At 33.4% G+C, this 20,158-nt stretch overlaps 1 protein-coding gene across 7 annotated transcripts in view; it reads left to right on the top strand.

Annotated features, from left to right (window-relative positions):
- NBEA (neurobeachin) overlaps positions 1–20,158 on the top strand; it is a 666,092-nt gene that overhangs the window by 83,662 nt on the left and 562,272 nt on the right. For all 7 annotated transcript variants that reach the window (XM_060394443.1, XM_060394442.1, XM_060394441.1 and 4 more), the window contains exons 2-5: positions 5,662–5,893; positions 9,119–9,219; positions 9,461–9,556; positions 18,311–18,432. In XM_060394443.1, coding sequence (XP_060250426.1) covers positions 5,662–5,893; positions 9,119–9,219; positions 9,461–9,556; positions 18,311–18,432 — 551 coding nt within the window. The remainder of the gene's footprint in view (positions 1–5,661; positions 5,894–9,118; positions 9,220–9,460; positions 9,557–18,310; positions 18,433–20,158) is intronic.

The raw sequence follows: 20,158 nt of genomic DNA, 5'->3' as shown, positions 1-20,158 counted from the left end.
TGAACTTCCAGATGTTCAAGCTGGTTTTAGAAAAGGCAGAGGAACCAGAGATCAAATTGCCAACATCCGCTGGATCATCGAAAAAGCAAGAGAGTTCCAGAAAACATCTATTTCTGCTTTATTGACTATGCCAAAGCCTTTGACTGTGTGGATTAAAATAAACTGTGGAAAATTCTGAAAGAGATGGGAATACCAGACCACTTGACCTGCCTCTTGAGAAACCTGTATGCAGGTCATGAAGCAACAGTTAGAACTGGACATGGAACAACAGACTGGTTCCAAATAGGAAAAGGAGTACGTCAAGGCTGCATATTGTCACCCTGCTTATTGAACTTCTATGCAGAGTACATCATGAGAAACACTGGACTGGAAGAAGCACAATCTGGAATCAAGAGTGCCGGGAGAAATATCAATAACCTCAGATATGCAGATGACACCACCCTTATGGCAGAAAGTGAAGAGGAACTAAAGAGCCTCTTGATGAAAGTGAAAGAGCAGAGTGAAGAAGTTGGCTTAAAGCTGAACATTCAGAAAACTAAGACCATGGTATCCAGTCCCATCACTTCATGGCAAATAGATGGGGAAACAGTGGCTGACTATATTTTGGGGGGCTCCAAAATCACTGCAGATGGTGATTGAAGCCGTGAAATTAAAAGATGCTTACTCCTTGGAAGGAAAGTTATGACCAACCTAGACAGCATATTAAAAAGCAGAGACATTACTTTGTCAACAAAGGTCCGTCTAGTCAGGGCTATGGTTTTCCAGTGGTCATGTATGGATGTGAGAGTTGGAGTATAAAGAAAGCTGAGCACCGAAGAATTGATGCTTTTGAACTGTGGTGTTAGAGAAGACTCTTGAGAGTCCCTTGGACTGCAAGGAGATCCAACCCGTCCATCCTAAAGGAGATCAGTCCTGAGTGTTCACTGAAAGGACTAATGTTGAAGCTGAAACTCTAATACTTTGGCCACCTGATGTGAAGAACTGACTCCTTAGAAATGACCCTGATGCTGGGAAAGATTGAGGGCAGGAGGGGAAGGGGACAACAGAGGATGAGATGGTTGGATGGCATCACCAACACAATGGACATGAGTTTGGGTAGACTCCAGGAGTTGGTGATGGTCTGAAGACTCCATCTGGTGATGGTCAGGGAGGCCTGGCGTGCCGCGGGGTCACAAAGAGTTGGGCATGACTGAATGACTGAACTGAAGCAATGTTATCTAGCTTAGAGTTTATGCACAGAGTTGCAAAGAAATCCAACAGGTTAATGATTATCCAATTTGATCTAATTAATGTAAACTGAATTATTCTTTATGATCCTAACTAATAATCTTTCTAAATAAAGATATTTAAAACTCGATACTTAAAAAATAAAAGATACTTGAATCACTAGTAATTATAAACCATAGAACTTTCAGAAGATAGTACATTTGCAGGCCAGGATTTTATATTCTAAATTTTTATACAATAATTTTTATGCTTTAATGTAAATACAATTTAGTTAACTAAAAAAGAATATTTTTATTTATTTTCTTTTTCTTTTTTTTATTGCCAGTTTTTGTGTAATTGGGCCTTCAGTTTTCTTTACTGTGATTTGCCATCTCTGAATGTTTCGTTTCTTACCCACAGAAATCATTTTGTCTTTCCTCATTTTACCCATACTTTGTTCTTAAGGCACTGATTTTTTTTCATAGAGCTACTATGACATGTCCCAGCTCGATGTTTTAAGTTTATACCCTTGACTTCATAACAAGGCATTTCATTACATTTTTTAGTCTAGATTAGAAGTTTGGATCTGCCACTTAACTCATGTGTGACTTTGGTTATATTGCTTACCCTCATTTATCTCCATTTTCCTTTTCTGAAGGCAACTATGTCTTTTCCTCATAGTGTTGTTAAAGAATTGTTTAAATAATGAAGACTGATTGTTTCTACTTTTTCTTGTATGCTTTGCTTGATAAATACTGAACTATTCATTACAAGGGAAGAGTAAATATCTCCCTAATGATGGAATGATAGTTATAAGCAATTAGCCTCCTTAATACTAATATGTTAACAACTAATGTGTTAAAAATTAATAGGGTTAGAAAGACCATCTGAAAACATAGGTCCGTTCTGTTATAACACATATAATAAATATTGTTACAGTTTCTGGCAGTGAAATCAAGGAGCTGTAACTATGTTTTTTTGGTGTTTTGTTTGTAATTAAGTGATGTATAGAAAGGGGCATTTTTTTTTTTAATTGTGAAAGATGGAAACTTAGGCTTCACATAATAGCCTGATTGTTAGAATTAAACATTATAATTGTTCATTCCTTTAAAAACAGAGTGTTTTTTCTTTTTTACTGCTGAGCCCATTTCTGCTATTTATACATTTGATAATGTTTCTTAATTATACTAGATTCTATTTAAGCATTTACAACTAATTAAGGAGATCAGTCTGAAGAATTTGTGAGTGTTCTTCCATTTTAGTGTATGCTAATTTTACATAGATTTATTCTGAGGCTTACAGAATTAAACATTGGAATCTACTTTTTTTAGTTCAGTCAGTAAGTTGTCCACGTCATTCTTTTTCAACCTACTTTATTTCTCTGTATGGTTTGATTCTAGAGAACCTCTTCTGAGTTACTAATCATAGGTCCAAAAGTTGACAGTAGTGACCCAATTCAGTTGGATATATAAATATGAATAAATAAGCAGTTCTTGGTTTGAACATGGCATAGTTAAACTGTTGCTTAAGTTGGTTTTGCTAGATTGACAAGTAATATCTAAAGGAGTACACAGTCCATAATAATTTATCATTTACCAGAAGCATAAAGGTTACCCTGGCTGTTTCTTTGTACTTTAGATGTGTGTGATCAGATGACTACGTTTTTTACCTCAAAGTTGGGGTTAGAGAACAAGTAATATCTAATTTTAACTCCTTGATTGAATGCTCCTGACTTTTTACTATGTGCTTATAACCCAGCTACTTTATTTATTTAATCTTCACAACAGCATATTAGCTAGGAACTTTTATTCCCATATGTAGCATCATTAAGGGTCACATAGCAAATGAGTAGCACAGCAAAAATCAGCATACAGGAAATCTGAATTCAGAGCCAATCTCTTAACCTTCCTCATTGCTATTTTTGTTAATAAACCAGAAATAGGAGGAGTTGAAATTGTTTGCCATGTAGAAATAAAACCAAGGTTTAATCAGAGAAAATATTTAGTTCAGTAAAAGGTCAGAAGTCAGCATAAGGGTTATAGTCTCTTATAAAATTGAATTTTGGAGCTGTTACAAAGAAAATATGTATACAGAGTATAATATTTCACAATTTGAGAATACTTTGTTTTTAACTCTTAAATTTTAGAAGACTTTTAAAATGTTCTTAGGTGAGATTTTATTGCTTTTGTGAAGTTTTATAAAGAAAGACTTAGTGGATTTTGATCCTGGGTTCTCTATCTACTAGTTTTGTTAGATTTTTTCATGTTGCTTGAACTTTCTGTACCTGTGATTCCTTACCTGTAAAATGAAGATAATAATAGGTTTCTTTGTTAAGCACTTAGAATAAGTACTAAACGACATATGAAGTTCAGTTCAGTTCAATCACTCAGTTGTGTCCAACTCTTTGCAACCCCCTGAACTGCAGCATGCCAGGCTTCCCTGTCCATCACCAGCTCCCAGAGCTTACTCAAATTCATGTGCATTGAGTCAGTGATGCCACCCAACCATCTCATCCTCTGCTGTCACCTTCTCCTGCTTTCAGTCTTTCCCAGCATGAGGGTCTTTTCCAGTGAGTCAGTTCTTTACAATCAGCTTCTACATCAGTCCTTCCAGTGAATATTCAGGACTGATTTCCTTCAGGATGGACTGGTTGGATCTCCTTGCAGTCCAGGGAACTCTTAAGAGTCTTCTCCAACATCACAGTTCAAAAGCATAATTCTTTGGTGCTCAGCTTTCTTTATGGTCCAACTCTCCCATCCATACGATACACGGCTAAATGAACCTTTGTCGGCAAAGTAATGTCTCTGCTTTTTAATATGCTGTCTAGGTTGGTCATAGCTTTTCTTCCAAGGAGCAAACATCTTATAATTTCATGGCTGCAGTCACCATCTACAGTGATTTTGGAGCCCAAGAAAATAAAGTCTGTCACTATTTCCATTGTTTCCCCATCTATTTGCCCTGAAGTGATGGGACTGGATGCCATGATCTTCATTTTTTGAATGAGTTTTAAGCCAGCTTTTTCATTCTCCTCTTTCACTTTCATCAAGAGGCTCTTTAGTTTCTAGCATAAGGGTGATGTCATTGGCGTATCTGAGGTTATTGATATTTCTCCCGGCAATCTTGATTCCAGCTTGTGCTTCATCCAGTCCAGCATTTCTCATCATGTACTCTTCATATAAGTTAAATAAGGTTAAGTAGTGTTGTTATTATTGCAGTTATTTTCCCATCTATATTATATTATGTGCTCATCCATCTGTATTAATGAAAATCTTTCATGATGGAAAATTAATTCCACTTCTTGAGTCTAATCTCTAGTCCCTAATCTTATCTTCCTTTATTTCCTCTTTCTCAGCTACTCACTCTTTATGTCTTCTTTTATACTTTATATAATTTGTAAGCCAACTTCAACCTTTTTTGAAATAAAAATAGATTATATGTCAGTACAAATATACATTTTTATTTCTAGAATTTAGCACTGTTAGTGCATGGGCTTTTTGTATCCACAGATATACTTCTGTTTCTTAGAACAGGAAGTTCTAGTCTTTAATAAATATAGTATCTATTGAATAAGGAAATGAATGACTTCAAATTTGTCACATATTTTGTATATGCCTATTATCTTCTGCCTAAATTTCCCATTCTCTAGATCAAAAAGATACCCAAGTTGTTAATGTTTTTCTTAAAAATGGTACTGATTACTGAATAAACTAATTCATATGTGATTTGACTAGTATAGAATTAAGAGGATCATCATATCTTTTATTCCATGTGTATTTGTCTGTCATGGTACTTAAAGTAGCATTTAGGAGGGATAGCAGTACTTATGACTCACTTGGCATAATGTCACAAGTCAAACACGTTGCCGCCTTTCCCAGTTTACATGTTTGTTTGTTTTTTTTAAGTACCACTGGATATTAGGTATTTCTCTTTTAAACAATTTTACCATTAATTCTTTCAACATTTATTATACGTTTGCTAATATAGTTTCTTATTTCTTCATATTCTATACATGGATATTAGACCCAGTTATTCTTTTTTTTTGTTACATCTGTTTTGTCAGTCTAGTAATATAAAAAAAAAATGAATTTCCATGCCTTGACATTCAGCTTTAGTGATCTGCATCTTCTAGTATTTATCCCTTTTCAGAGTCAGTGCCTTTTTAAGATTTGTCCCAGAACTTGCCTCTTAGTCATTTGTTCTACTTTGCTCTATTCTTTGAGATTTGAAATTGCCTTTTCCCATTTGAAAGAAAAAAAAAATTCTCTTAGACAGTTTTATTTCTTACAGTGCCTTTCACTTATCTGTAGTGACTTTTTTTTAAATCAAAATTAGTTTTCGACTAGAAGACTTGAAATTTTTTAGACTCTTAATATGTTTATGCTAGCTAAATATTTGTTTTGTTGTATATATAACCTCTCATATTATCATCAGTGATTTTTTTCTGTTTCTTTTCAGCTGGTTGGTGGAGAATTTGACTTGGAGATGAACTTTATTATCCAAGATGCCGAGAGCATAACGTGCATGACAGAGCTTTTGGAACACTGTGATGTCACATGTCAAGCAGAAATATGGAGCATGTTTACAGCCATCCTACGAAAAAGTGTTCGGAATTTACAGACTAGTACAGAAGTTGGGCTCATTGAGCAAGTATTGCTGAAAATGAGTGCTGTAGATGACATGATAGCAGGTATGGGATTATCTGATAGGAAAGTATAATTTAAATATTCATATACTTCTCTTATTCTCTAGTTTAATATAGGTTTGTTGAAGCTACCTTGTTTTAAAATAGATAAGTCAAGATGTATTGGAAATGTGCTGTTTATATTAAGGGAAAACCTGAAGAATGAAAGATGATTTCTGTATCAGACAGATACAATTACTATTCTGGTTTTCCGGGTTTCAGAAAATCTGAGTAATGTGGAATAAGTGCTCTGAGATCTGTCAGAAAAAGGAACAGTACCTTTCGATGTAGAACTTAAACTTTTACATAATTAAAATACTACAATACATATTATATTTCTATAAAATTGGTACTTTATTAAAAGTTCTCTGAACTCCATCTTCTTCAGTCTGACATTTATGGAACAGGAAATGCTAAAAGCCTTAGGACAAGCATGTTGTGATTTTTGAAAGTGTCACTCTTACTCTGCCATTTTTTGGAGGAACTTTTGTATTAAATGCAGACATTGTGGATTAGAGTATACAATTTGCATGAAGTTTCAAGATAAAAGTTTTAATAATTTTGTGTTGTTATATGTTATTTGAAATAATGATTTTGATATGTGTAGTTCTTCATCATCAGTCCTTTACTCACATGCAAATCCATTTCCCTCTGTGGGTAGATGCACTTAAGTAAAAATATTTTGAAGGATGGTCCCAGAGCACCAGCTATTTCCAGAAAATAGGGAGTTTGTGATGATTCTCTTAAGCCATGAGTCTTTAGCCTAACTTTCTTCTGACATGAAAAGGTTTCATAATTCTAAAAGTGCTAGTATAATTCCTCTCAATATCTGATCATATCTGATCCTTAAAAATAATTCAAACACCAGAAAATCCTTATAATGTTTTGCTTTATGGATAATTAGTTTTAATATCAGTAGAACAAAATATTAAACAGGAAAGAAGGAATGAAGAATAAAGATCAATGCTTTTTAAAATTTAAACAATATTTCACAATTTTGTTTTTCTTATAGAATATATTAAAATCATTTGTAATTGCTTTCAAGATGGCATGTATCTCTATTTAGAATAATTTAGCATTCTCTGTCTTGGTTACTCATGGTTAACTTGAAAAATAAGAATCAAAATTAAAAGGTATTTTTGATGGAGACATGGTACCATTTTGCTAAATTTTAGCATTAGCAGGAATTTATTTGTATAAGCTTACAAGTACAAATGTTGTATAGAACATCATTTGATCTTTAAATCCTCATATCTGAGTTTAAACCCTTAAAATTCTTTCCCTTTTCTTTCTTTTTTGTAAATAAAGTGCACTTTATAGAGTACACTTTAGAAAGTGAGCCACAATTACTAACATACTGTACATAATTCATGAGTACTGAAGTAAGGTGATAGTAAGCTTGATATTACCAAGAAGCTCCTATCTTCACATTTTCTGTTATATAAAGCCTCTTAGTTCCCCTATCCCTTATTCTCATTAATAATATGGATAACACAAAATTTTCACTTTTTGTTATTTAAACATTAAAAAAGTGTTAGAAAATTTTCTCTACCTTACTTTTCAGTAGAGAAAATAAAATGTAGATAACATACTAATGAAGCCCCAGTAACCACCAAAAGGCTACTAAGTTTTCATTCTGAGTATTTTGTAACATGCTACATTAAAAGAGATTCTTTTCATGTAATAATGTTGACGGTATCACTAGAAGGTGTTTAAACATCTATTGTAAATTGATAGTATATTTTCATAGTATTTTATCTCCTTTAAAAATCTTGTATGAGAAAAGAGTTTTTATAGTGAAATTAAAACTTGAGGTGCTTGTTTATGTTATCTGTATAATAAATAAGAAATTTTAATAATTATGTAATTAAATGCAAATTTAGATTTTTTTTTTGTGACATATGTAGGAGATGAGATAAAGGTTTGGAAATACAATTCTTTTACTGTAGTATGTGTAGACATACCTGAACGAAATCTTCTATGAAGATTTTGCCATTTCAGCTAGTTGCTTTAAAATGCTTAATATTAACTTTTTATCACAGAGATTGCTTACTTACAATGGTGTTATGAGTAAGTCAGCTTATTGATGATTTAACCATATTACATTTCTATTTTCAAATATATACATAATAAATATTTTTAAAGTCTCAAAGTTCAGCTATTAATCTGTGATATTAAATAATGTATATATCAATAACTAATTATTTCAGTTTATCCTAACATAAACTATTAATTGATGATAAGCTTCTTATAATGTTTATATGTATTTATTATAACTTGTGTAGTATCTGAGGTCTTAGTAAGTGCTTTAAAAATTGAGATATGTAGATTTAAATATTTAATATCTTGCAAAGAATGACTCATAGAGGTACTATGACTCACACTGTCTAGAGATGAGAAAGTAATCAGAGACAAGAGATTAAATGTATTTTTTTTTCTTATTATCTAGTGGGCCGGTATATCTCTTATATGCACATAAATACATTGTCATAATGGATATAACTAGTCAGAGTTTGAAATGGTGCTTCCATTTAGAGACTAGTGGGTAAAAATAAGAGCTCTGAAGACATATTGCCTAGGTTTGAATTTTAACTGTACCTCTTACTAGAGTATGTGCTTTGGCAATGGAATTAAGTTACCTGTGCCTCACTTCCTCATTTTTAGAAGAGGTTAATGATAATACTTAAGCTTGTTACAGGGATTTGTGAAGTTAATGCTTGTAAACCACTTGGAATGATGCCAGGCAAGGAGTGAGTACTCAGAATTGTTGCTGATGGGCCAGGGGATATTTCAAGAACATATGTTATTAAGAGTAGATAATTCTAAAACAAAATGTGGTCAAACATCAGTTTTCATTTGAAAATAACAAATTTACAATGTTAAATCATTGTAGCTTTGCATATTTTTGCCTGTCTTTCCCTGCATATAGCAGATTTATGTGCATGTATGTATATTCTGGGAATTTATAAAATCAAATTTTTATGACTTTGCAAAGAGAACTTAATTGAAATCATAGTTCCGGGTGGGAAAAAAGTCTTTAAAGTATTTTTTTCTTATATGATGATTGATAATTGTTAATTCGAATGGCTATTCATGAGGTCATTTGGCTATAATGGATACCAATATATATGTAGAAATGATGAGATAACTTTTGCTCTTTCTAAAAGTGTATTACCTTGACAGATGACAGCTTATGACTAGAGTTCAGAATAACTTTATTTTCCTTTGAAGATCTTCTAGTTGATATGTTGGGGGTTCTTGCCAGCTACAGCATCACTGTCAAGGAATTGAAGCTTTTGTTCAGCATGCTTCGAGGAGAAAGTGGAATCTGGGTAAGCTGTGGTCAAAGGGAAAAGTATTCAATATCAGTGCATTAATACTTAATGTTCAACAATTTGTCTCTAGAGAGCTATAAACTTGAATTGGTAATAGAAATTATTCCTCCTAAATAGTTCAGTAAATGATTTAAAAATAATTTTCTCTCTAGTTAGAAAACAGTCTGATGGTAAAGGTGATATATTAGATATTTTTGTTAAATTTGTACAGTGACATTTCTCTTTTTTGTTTCCTTAGCCAAGACATGCAGTAAAATTATTATCCGTTCTTAATCAGATGCCACAAAGACATGGTCCTGATACTTTTTTCAATTTCCCTGGTTGTAGTGCTGCGGTAAGTTTTAAATACTTGTTTGTTTTTATTTACTTTAAGTCAATTCTGTTATGGCATAATTTACCCACAGTCAATTCAGCAGTTTAAAAAGTACAGTTTGATGAATTTTGAATAATCCCTTCACTGTTACCACAGTCATGATTTAGAACAATTCCATCACTCCCCAAAATTTCCTTGTCTCTTTGAAGCCAGTTCCCTCTCCCTGGTCCTCTCCTTTGCAACCTTTGGTTTATTTTGTGTTTGTATAATTTTACCTTTTTAAAAATTTCATGTAAATCAAATCAAATAGTATCTAAAGCTTTTTCTGTCAGCCTTCTTTTACTTAGCTTAATGCTTTTGAGATTATCCACTTTATAATACATTATCAGGAGTTTATTCTATTCCTTTTATTCTGAGTAGTATTACATTTTATGGATATATACTATAGCTTACTATTCACTAGTTGCTGGACTTTGGGGTTTTCAGTTTTTTGTTATTATAAGTAAAACTATTAGGTCTCGAGTGTAGATCTTCTGCAGGTATGTTTTCTTATCTCTTGAGTAAGGACATAAGAGTGGGATTGCTGGGTTTCTTATAAAGTGCATATTTCATTTCATAAACAAGCAAATAGCTTTCTGCAGTGAAAAATTTTGCATTCTCATAAGCAGTATATGAAAATCCCAGTTGATCTGCATCCTGGACATTCATTTCATTCAGTTCAGTCCTGTCTCTTTATTTTGAGACTTGTAAACAGTAGTGTAAAGGTAACTCATTGTAGTTGTAATTTTGTGTTGCCCTTATGGGTGATATTGAGCATTTTTCTTGTGTTTATTGGCCATTCTTTAATCTTTTGTGATGTTTGTGTTCAAATCTTCTGTTCACTTTAAAAAATGTGATTATTTGTCTTGTTATCTCAAGAGTTCACTATACATCTGGGATATAAGTTAATTTGGAAATGCATTTGTCAAATATTTTTTCCCAATCTGATGCTTGTCTTTTTATTTTCTTAATATTTCTTGAAGTGCAAAAGATTTTAATTTTGATAAAGTTCAATTAAAATTTTCTTCCTTTTATTGCATATGCTTTCTGTAGTCTAAGAATTGGTATAAACCAAGGTTATAGGGTTTTTTCTCTTCTGCATTCTACTGAAAGTTGGTTATATTAGCTCTTCTGTTTAGGTCTTATGTTAGGATCACACAAAGATCCCTTTTGTGTGAATTTTTTAAAATATGGTGTGAAAGAAGATTGGAGGTTAAGTTTTGTTTGTTTTAACATGTGACTATTAATTATTTCATAACCATTTGTTGAAGCAACAGTTCTTTACACTTTGGATTGTGTTGATACCTTTCTTGAAAACTGTCTGGCCATTTTTGTGTGAATCTAGTTCTGAATATTCCAACTCATGAAACACAATATATTTCTCCCTTTGTTTCATTTTCTTTTGATTTTTCAGCGTTTTGTAGTTTTTAGCATGCAAGTATTAAACATTTTTGCTTACATTCATTCAGAAATAGTCCATATTGTTTTATGTTAATATATAAAAATGCAAAATTTTATTATTGTTGACCTTATATTGTTAGAACTTAATAAACTCACTGACTTGTCCTAGCGAGTTTTAGTAGATACCTTTTAATTGCATTTCGTACCTTATTACACTGGCTAGGACCTACAGTTAGTAATCATACCAGTTTTGACTTAGTCTTAGGAAAAACATTAAATGTTTCACCATTATATATGCTATTAGCACTACGTTTTAAGGTAATGTCCTTTATCAGGTTGAGGAAATTCACTTCTATTCATATTTGCTGGGCATTTTTTTTTCACAATCAGTATGTTAATGTCATTGTTAAATTTCATAAAATACTTTTTCTGATTTTATTGAAATGATCATATACTTTTTCTTCTTAATCTTATTAATGTGGTGAATTACAGTGACTGATATTTCAGTGTTAAATCACCTTTGCATTCCTAGGAAAAAATCTATTTGATCACAGTATAACAACCTTTTCATACAATACTGGATTTGATTTGCTAATACATTACTAAGAAATTTTACAGTTATTTTTATGATTGATTTGAGGATACATTTTTCTTTCCCTGTAAAATCTTTCTCCAGTTGCGATCTTAAGAATCATAAACTTATTTCCTCGTAAAATGAGTTGGGAAGTATTCATTTCTCTCTATTGAAGAGTTTGTGTAGAATTGATAATACTTACTCTTGAATGTGGGCTTCCCAAGTGGTGCTAGTGGTGCAGAATCTGTCTGCCAGTGCAGGAGACCTAAGAGATGCACCTTTGATCCCTGGATCAGGAGGATGCCCTGGATGAGGGCATGGCAACACACTCCAGTATTCTTGCCTGGAGAATCCCATGGACATAGGAGCCTGGTGGGCTACAGTCCATAGGCTGGCAAAGAGTCAGACACTACTGAAGTGACTTCACACACACACACACACACACACACACACACACACACACTCTTTAATGTATGCTAGAATTCACTATTGAAGCCATCTGGGTCTGGGATTTTGTTTGTGAGAAGGTTTTAAATTACAAACTTCATTTCTGTAGTAGATATAGGAAAGTTTTTTGTTTGTTTTGAGTGAACATTGGTAGTTTTGTGTCTTTCAAGTAATTTTTTTGGTTGATTTCAGTTATCAAATATATTGGCATAAAATTTTCATCCTATCCTCTTATTATCCTTTTAATGTCTATAGGATGTGTAGTGATGCCTCCTCTTCCATTGTTACTATAATTTCCCTCAGTCTGTTGTACTGGAAAGTGAAAGTCACACAGTCTTGTCTGACTCTGCGATCCCATGGACTGTAACCTGCCCAGCTCCTTTGTTCATGGAATTCTCCAAGCAAGGGAGTATTGGAATGGGTTGCCATTTCCTTCTGCAGAGGATTTTCCTGACCCAGGCATAGAACCCAGGTCTAGCTGGAGGTGTTTCCATTCTGTTGCTCTTTTCAAAGAAATAGCTCTTTCAATCTTCTTGATTTAATCATCTCAATCTGTATGGTAATATTGTAGAGCATATGTGGAATTTTTGGCTAGAAAAACAAGTTTTGATTTTAGAATCCTCTAGTTCATTACTGTAGAGGACTAATCTTTAATGTTTCTTGGCTTTCATGTAAAATATTAGTACTTTCATAATGGAATAGGGGTGGTGGGCCTATAATAAAATAATGTACTGTTTAAGCACTGTAAAGTTGTAAAACATCATGTAAATATTTATTGCTCTTTGGTTATTTTAAGTACTTCAGTGTTCTTGCAATCTCCCATTTTTTTCAGCCATTCTCCTAATTTTATATTTTTTCCTGAATATTTTGCTACTAATCTTTTTTTTTTAAGCTACAGTTTCACCAACTATGAACAAAACATAGGAACATTAAAAAAAAAAATACAGGATGGAAGTCAATCATTTTATGTATCTGTTTGTTAGAGTGGAACTATATAATCTGCAGAGAAAACACTGTCACTGTCCCTAAGTAGGTGAGGGTTCTCTTAGATATAATAGTTCTGTTCACACACATACATATTTCTAACACATTTTACAGAACTGTTGTTGATCTGATGTCTGACAGGTTTCAGTCTAAGGTATGGGAAAGAAGAGCAAAGTGTTTTGAATGAAATATAAGCAAGTTCCTGTTTTATATATAGAATTAACAAAGTTTAGCTAAAGCTAATGAATTACTCTGGTTTAATAAATTCCCTGAATTGCCTCAGTATGGTTGCAGTTCATCCTGTTTTTAGCTATTTGGCCATCAATTACCTATCAATATGCAATACGTTTTACATATACATAGCATGTACAGAGATCATTTTAATATCATTAGTAGTATATGTTTGAATTATTTTTGCTCATGGGATATTAGTAGACTTATACTATCTATTCCCGTTTTCCTGGTTTTCCCTGCATCACTCATTTTCTTTTTTTTTTTTAAATTTTTATTTTTACTTAATTTTACTTTACAATACTGTATTGATTTTGCCGTACATTGACATGAATACACCATGGGTGTACATGAGTTCCCAAACATGAACCCCCCTCCCACCTCCCACCCCATATCATCTCTCTGGATCATCCCCGTGCACCAGCCCCAAGCATCCTGTATCCTGCATCAACATAGACTGGTGATTCGTTTCTTACATGATAGTATACATGTTTCAATGCCATTCTCCCAAATCACCCCACCCTCTCCCTCTCCCTCACAGTCCAAAAGTCCGCTCTAACATCTGTGTCTCTTTTGTTGTCTCGCATACAGGGTCATCATTACCATCTTTCTAAATTCCATATATATGTGTTAGTATACTGTATTGGTGTTTTTCTTTCTGGCTTACTTCACTCTGTATAATCGGCTCCAGTTTCATCCACCTCATTAGAACTGATTCAAATGTATTCTTTTTAATGGCTGAGTAATATTCCATTGTGTGTATGAACCACAGCTTTCTTATCCATTCATGTGCTGATGGACATCTAGGTTGTTTCCATGTCCTGGCTATTATAAACAGTGCTGCGATGAACATTGGGGTACACGTGTCTCTTTCAATTCTGGTTTCCTTGGTGTGTATGCCCAGCAGTGGGATTGCTGGGTCATAAGGCAGTTCTATTTGCAATTTTTAAGGAATCTCCACACTGTTCTCCATAGTGGCTGTACTAGTTTGCATTCCCACCAACAGTGCAAGAGGGTTCCCTTTTCTCCACACCCTCTCCAGCATTTATTGCTTGTAGATTTTTGGATCACAGCCATTCTGACTGGCATGAAATGGTACCTCATTGTGGTCTTGATTTGCATTTCTCTAATAATGAGTGCATCACTCATTTTCATAAAGAGTAATTTGGATCAAGGGTATAGTCTGTGTAAAGGAGGAAGTAGGGAAGAAACAGGAACTTTTATAACTATTATTTCATTTGAGTCATACAGTCTGTACAAGATAAGTGACATTACTTCTGTTGTCAGTTGAAGAAACTAAGTAATAAGCCTCCTCAGTGTAAACATTGTTCATAGCCTTAAAGTAGAGTCACAACCTTAAGAATTTGCCTGATCTTAAATTCAGTATTTCACTTAACAACAAATTGGCTAATTATCAAGCATGTTACTTCTGCTGTTGAACTGCTGAAAAATTTAGATAGGAGCTGATTTTAAACCCTTCCTATCACAGTGTTTTGATGATCTGCTTCTGAATGAGCATGAACCAGTGGCATTTTAGTAATAAAAAAATACATAGTGTTTGGACCGCTGCTCACATTGGTGCCTTTGGATGATTAAAATCATGATACCATTTACTTTCCCTCCAAAATGACCAAAATAACATATTAGGCCTTCTGAATTGTATTTCACATTGTGGAGATACTTTCTATGAGTTTTATTGCCTCCATATGAGCAATTTGGTAATATTTACAGAGAGTTAATTGAATTTTTCAGTGATTTGTGTGAAGGTAAATGATGAATATAAGATTACATTTTATATGCCCGGTTACCTTTATGAATATATTGTTTAGATTTGTTTTTCATGATTATTATCTATTTCATGAATTTGCTTAATTTAAGAAATAGTATACTTCTATATTCATTGAAATAGTTAACTGAATGCATCCTATCTGAACATCAGAATCTTCTCCATTTGTATTTTTGCAAAATGAGACAGAAATGTAAATTTTGGAGTCAACTAGTCTAGGAGGCAGTGAGGGATACAGATTTCAGAGTTCTGTGGACTCACTAGACACAATGAGGGACCCTATTTATGGATACCAAAATATTGTAGAAGGAAGTATGGAAGAAATGTGAAGGCAGCTTAAACCCATAATCACAGACATAGTCCAAAGGACATGCCATTATCACCATGGGATAATGGGTATTTAGGCCTGAATGATTTGGGAGTAAATGAACCTGAGTTCTACATTAGGCAGTCCTCTCACAAAAGTTAGCTTTTTATGCACTGATTAAGGAAGCATATATGCATTAAAGAGTTGGAAAAAACTAGGGATACAAAGTGTACTGTATGAAAGACTTTGGTTGGTACATAAGTAAGAACAGGAAGTTGAGTCATACCCTTTAGAAATGGGACATTTTAGGTCCCCAAAGCATTTTTTCTAGCTGTTACTTATTAAATTTAAGACTATACTTCAGTAAAAGATAATTTTAGAATATATATGTAATAAAAAATAAATTTAAGAGAGTGTCCTTGAGTAGAGTTAACTATCTTGTTGAAGAGATTGGCCATAAATAAAGATTATTATTTATCTATAGAATTGTTGTTCAGTCGCTAAGTCATGTCCAACTCTTTGTGACCCCGGGAACTGTAGCCTGCCAGGCTCCTCTGTCCGTGGATTTTACAGGCAAGAATACTGGAATAGGTTGCCATTTCCTACTCCAGGGGATCTTTCTGACTCAGGGACTGAACCTGTGTCTCTCGCATCTCCTGAATTGGCGGGTGGATTCTTTACACTAGTGCTACCTGGGAAGCCCCAAAGAATGTAATTATATCATTATAATATGGGAAGCAAGACCAAAGACTATTGTCATATCATTATCACTGAAGCTTATTATATTTGTCTTTAGTGAGATTTTTCTTTTTTGTGTTGTATTTAGTTCACTGGTGTTTGCAGCTGAATGTGATTTAGGACTCTTTCCGTCTTACTATTTGGATAATAACAAATGAGTACCACATGTCTTTTCCATGGTGGAAGAATAGTTCTGGAAAACTTGAAGAGCAGTTCAATTCAATTTCTTTACTGCATCTCTTAGTTCAATGCATTGTCTAAGTTCTGATGTAGAGCTCAGTAGACCATATGATGAGACTGATGATGTATTAATAGAAAGTGCTGGAGCCGTTGGCTGGAAGTAAGAGATTGCTTGGATATGTGGAGTAATGGGGGAAAAGAGAAAGAGTGAGCTGCCCTCCTGAATGCTTATTAATACTGCAGTGGCAGTGTTGTCATGAATTGCTGTTGCTGATACGGAAGTGCACTTGGGCATGCTGACCATGGCAAGAGTTTGGAAACCATGAGTCTAACCCTGTGCCAGTTGTGTTCCACAGGCATTATGAACAAATGAATACATTTAAGTTATTTTTATAATTCTGTAGAATCACTATTCAATGTCCTCAATAAAATTTCTCCTGTTTACGTTGGTACTCTAAAGCAGCTATAGTAGGTGATGTCTGGTTTAGTGAAACTTATAGAGGTATAATCCAGCAGTAAACTTGGCAAGAATTACATTTTACTAACAAGCAAACAAAAAGATTAAGTAAAACATTTTCCTTTTTAAAAAAGTTAAAAAAGCTATATTGACAATTAAACTGGACTAATTGCTTAGTATTAAAATCTGAAAGGACATGACATGTATTGTATAGGAAAACTTGCATTTCATTTTTAAGGTTTCAGTCTTCATTTCAAATGGTATGTTTCAATTTATGTGTTTGTATGTGTGTTTTCCCTTTTTTTTTAATGCAGTAGACATTTTGCTACTTTGAGATTTTTCAGTGATCGCATATTGAATGTTTTCTATGTCTTAAGTCACAATGATGGGAGTATAAACTGTTTTTCTAACTCTTTAGGAACTCATTGGTAGACATAAAAGCACCTTGTTATAGCAAGCTACTAAATGCTATATGCTAGGGACTAACTCCTATGGGAAAACAATGAAACAAGAAACTAGGCTATGGTGAAGTTCAGGAGAGCTTCACAAGAGAGAGATGAATTAGCCTGAAATTGAGGGGTAATTGGGATCTTATTGGAGGCTGTGTTTTGGGCAGAAGTAGCATCATGTACAAATTGAGGAACAGGTAACAGAGCAGAACATGTAACTGTTGGAACAGCTTGTATGTTCAGATATACTTTGGGATGTAAGGTAAGGCACTAGAAGAGAATAAGATTGAAAGGATTTGTTGGAGCCAGTGTATAAAGAGCCTTGTGTAACCTTAAGAAACTTAGAATTTATTTTATATGTAGAGGATACTTAATATGGAAGCTATGTGTTATATTTGAGTAAGTTCATTAGCAGCAATATGAAGGATCTGCTTGGAGGAACAGATCAGTAATAAAATCATTAAGGGTACTTATCTTTTATGTGAAGGAATTTAGATATCTCATAGGAAGATAAGTGAATCCACTTAGTACTTCTTGACTTCAGGTCAAGTAATATATTGCTTTCTCATTTCTTTTTCCGAGAATGGCTAGGTTTTTTTTTTTTAATTATCAACTGAATACTGTATTAATTTCTTTCCTACTTATAAGTGTGTCTGAGTCCTTTTTGATCATAAATTTCAATGGTTCAGTTTCTAAATGATAAACCTCATGTTCCCCTTCTTTGTTTCACTATTAGTGTTATTTCTTAATACTTCTGTTTCTTCAATATTGATTCCATTAACATTTCTAACACAATTGTTTTTTGATTGAAAATTCAGCTTCCTTTATCAAGTAAAATATTACTGAAAACCTAACATAAGCTGAAAACTGAAAATTTTGCAGCATATGTGTAAGGGACTGTATATTGGTGAAATTGAAGGAGGTGTTATTGGAGTACAGTTTGAACCATACTATATAACTTAGAGATGAATCTTGATTTATTGAGTATTTGAAAGTGTAATGCTTCTATAGTCAACAAATAATAATTACTTTAATAAGATAATTTCTATTTTTATATTTGTCTATGATTCTTTGATACTTATTCCTTCATTGTGTTTTAATCTGTGAAAGCCATACTTGACCTTAGTTACTGTCACATTTTCTTTAACTGATACTTTCCTATTTTTTATCATTACCTTGTAGGCAATTGCATTGCCTCCTATTGCAAAGTGGCCTTATCAGAATGGCTTCACCCTAAATACTTGGTTTCGTATGGATCCATTAAATAACATTAATGTTGATAAGGATAAACCTTATCTTTATTGGTAAGTTATATAATTTTAGTACTTTTGTCTTAAGCATTTCAATTTTTAAAAATAAGTAACATAGTGTCAAGGCAACATAGTACGTAAAATAAGTAAATAAAAATGTTAAACCTATAAAGATACAGTTATGTCAGTTTATTTTATTCATTTTTTGCTGTTGATTCTAGGCTATCTGCCCTACTATTTTTTTCCCCTTAATTCCATTTTAAGAATCAAGTGTTACAGACCTTCTGTTTCGACTCTGCACATATCAGTTGTATGTTCTGAGTGAAGATGCTGATCAAGAAGAGAAAATGAAAAACAAACTACTATGAGATTTCTTTCACTTTGCCTTTTGACTTACATAATTCTGTGAGCATAATTAAGATATGCTTTGAAATACTGATTTTGGTAACTATGTGCTGCTGCTGCTACTGCTGCTGCTAAGTCACTTCAGTCGTGTCCAACTCTGTGCGACTGTGTAGACAGCAGCCCACCAGACTCCTCTGTTCATGGGATTCTCCAGACAAGAACACTGGAGTAGGTTACCATGTCCTTCTCCAATGCATGAAAGTGAAAAGTGAAAGTGAAGCTACTCAGTCGTGTCCGACTCTTAGCTACCCTATAGACAGCAGCCCACCAGGCTCTGCTGTCCACGGGATACTCTAAGCAAGAATACTGGAGTGGGTTGCCATTTCCTTCTCTGGATAACCATGTGAGAAGTTATAATTAGATAAGATTGACTATTTAGTAGATAACTAACAGAATGGATGGATCATCCCAACAGTGTAAGACTCAGAACTTGGTCATTTTAGATCACCAATAATGCCAAGTTACAAGAACATCACACTTTCATTTATTACCTAACTATGTATTAGCCATCATAAGTGCTTACTTGTATTACATCATGTAATACTTACAGTGCTCTGAAATAGGATTGCCTGAGTTTAAGTCCTGCCTTTACCACTCACTGTTTGTCTTATACTTTGGTGTCTTCAGCTGTAAAATGAGGATAATAATAGTACCTATCATGTAGGATTTAGTGGTAGCATAATATTTTATGTGCTTTTTATATATGACTAGTTCAGAAATGTGAGTGTTGAAAAATGTGAGCTTTTGATAGGTTGTAGACTCTACTACAGAAAGATTACATGTGGATAGTATGTATGGATAGTCTGAGAGAGAGTTTTAACGGACATCTGAACTTCCAAACATAAATGAGGTTGAACTTCCAAAAGATCATTTGGGAAGATCATACTTTTATTGTAGTAATACTATCATTTGTCAGAACATTTACAGGTTTTTATGTGTGATTAAATTCACAGCTGGAGGAGTATTTCTCTGAAAGAAAATAACTCTATTTCTTAGTCACATTTTTTTTCTTTTTTTCTGTTTTTGACAGTACATATACTCCTTTGCTTGATTTTGCTTGATTACCTACCTTTCTTTCCAAACTTGGCTCTCACTTTTTCTGTAAATTTGTAAACTGTTTTCAGAGATATAGTAGAATTAAAGAGGAAGTTGTTTTTGGAAACATTAACTGTGTATATGATTTCTGTACATGCTAATCCAGGTGATCACTGAAAGTTTATGAAATATACTTTGTAGCCTTTTATTGACCATTAATTTGTTTTTATGTATTTGTGTTACTTTATGTATTTGTGAAATTGAAATGTTAAAAGATTCTATGTCTTCTATTTTCCCAAATTAAATTTCTTCTTTTACTTCTAAAGTTTTCCTGTTTTAG

This window comes from Ovis aries, chromosome 10 (genome assembly GCF_016772045.2).
Source record: "Ovis aries strain OAR_USU_Benz2616 breed Rambouillet chromosome 10, ARS-UI_Ramb_v3.0, whole genome shotgun sequence".
Taxonomy (NCBI): Eukaryota; Metazoa; Chordata; class Mammalia; order Artiodactyla; family Bovidae; genus Ovis; species Ovis aries.
This window is presented reverse-complemented; position numbering and strand designations above follow the sequence as displayed.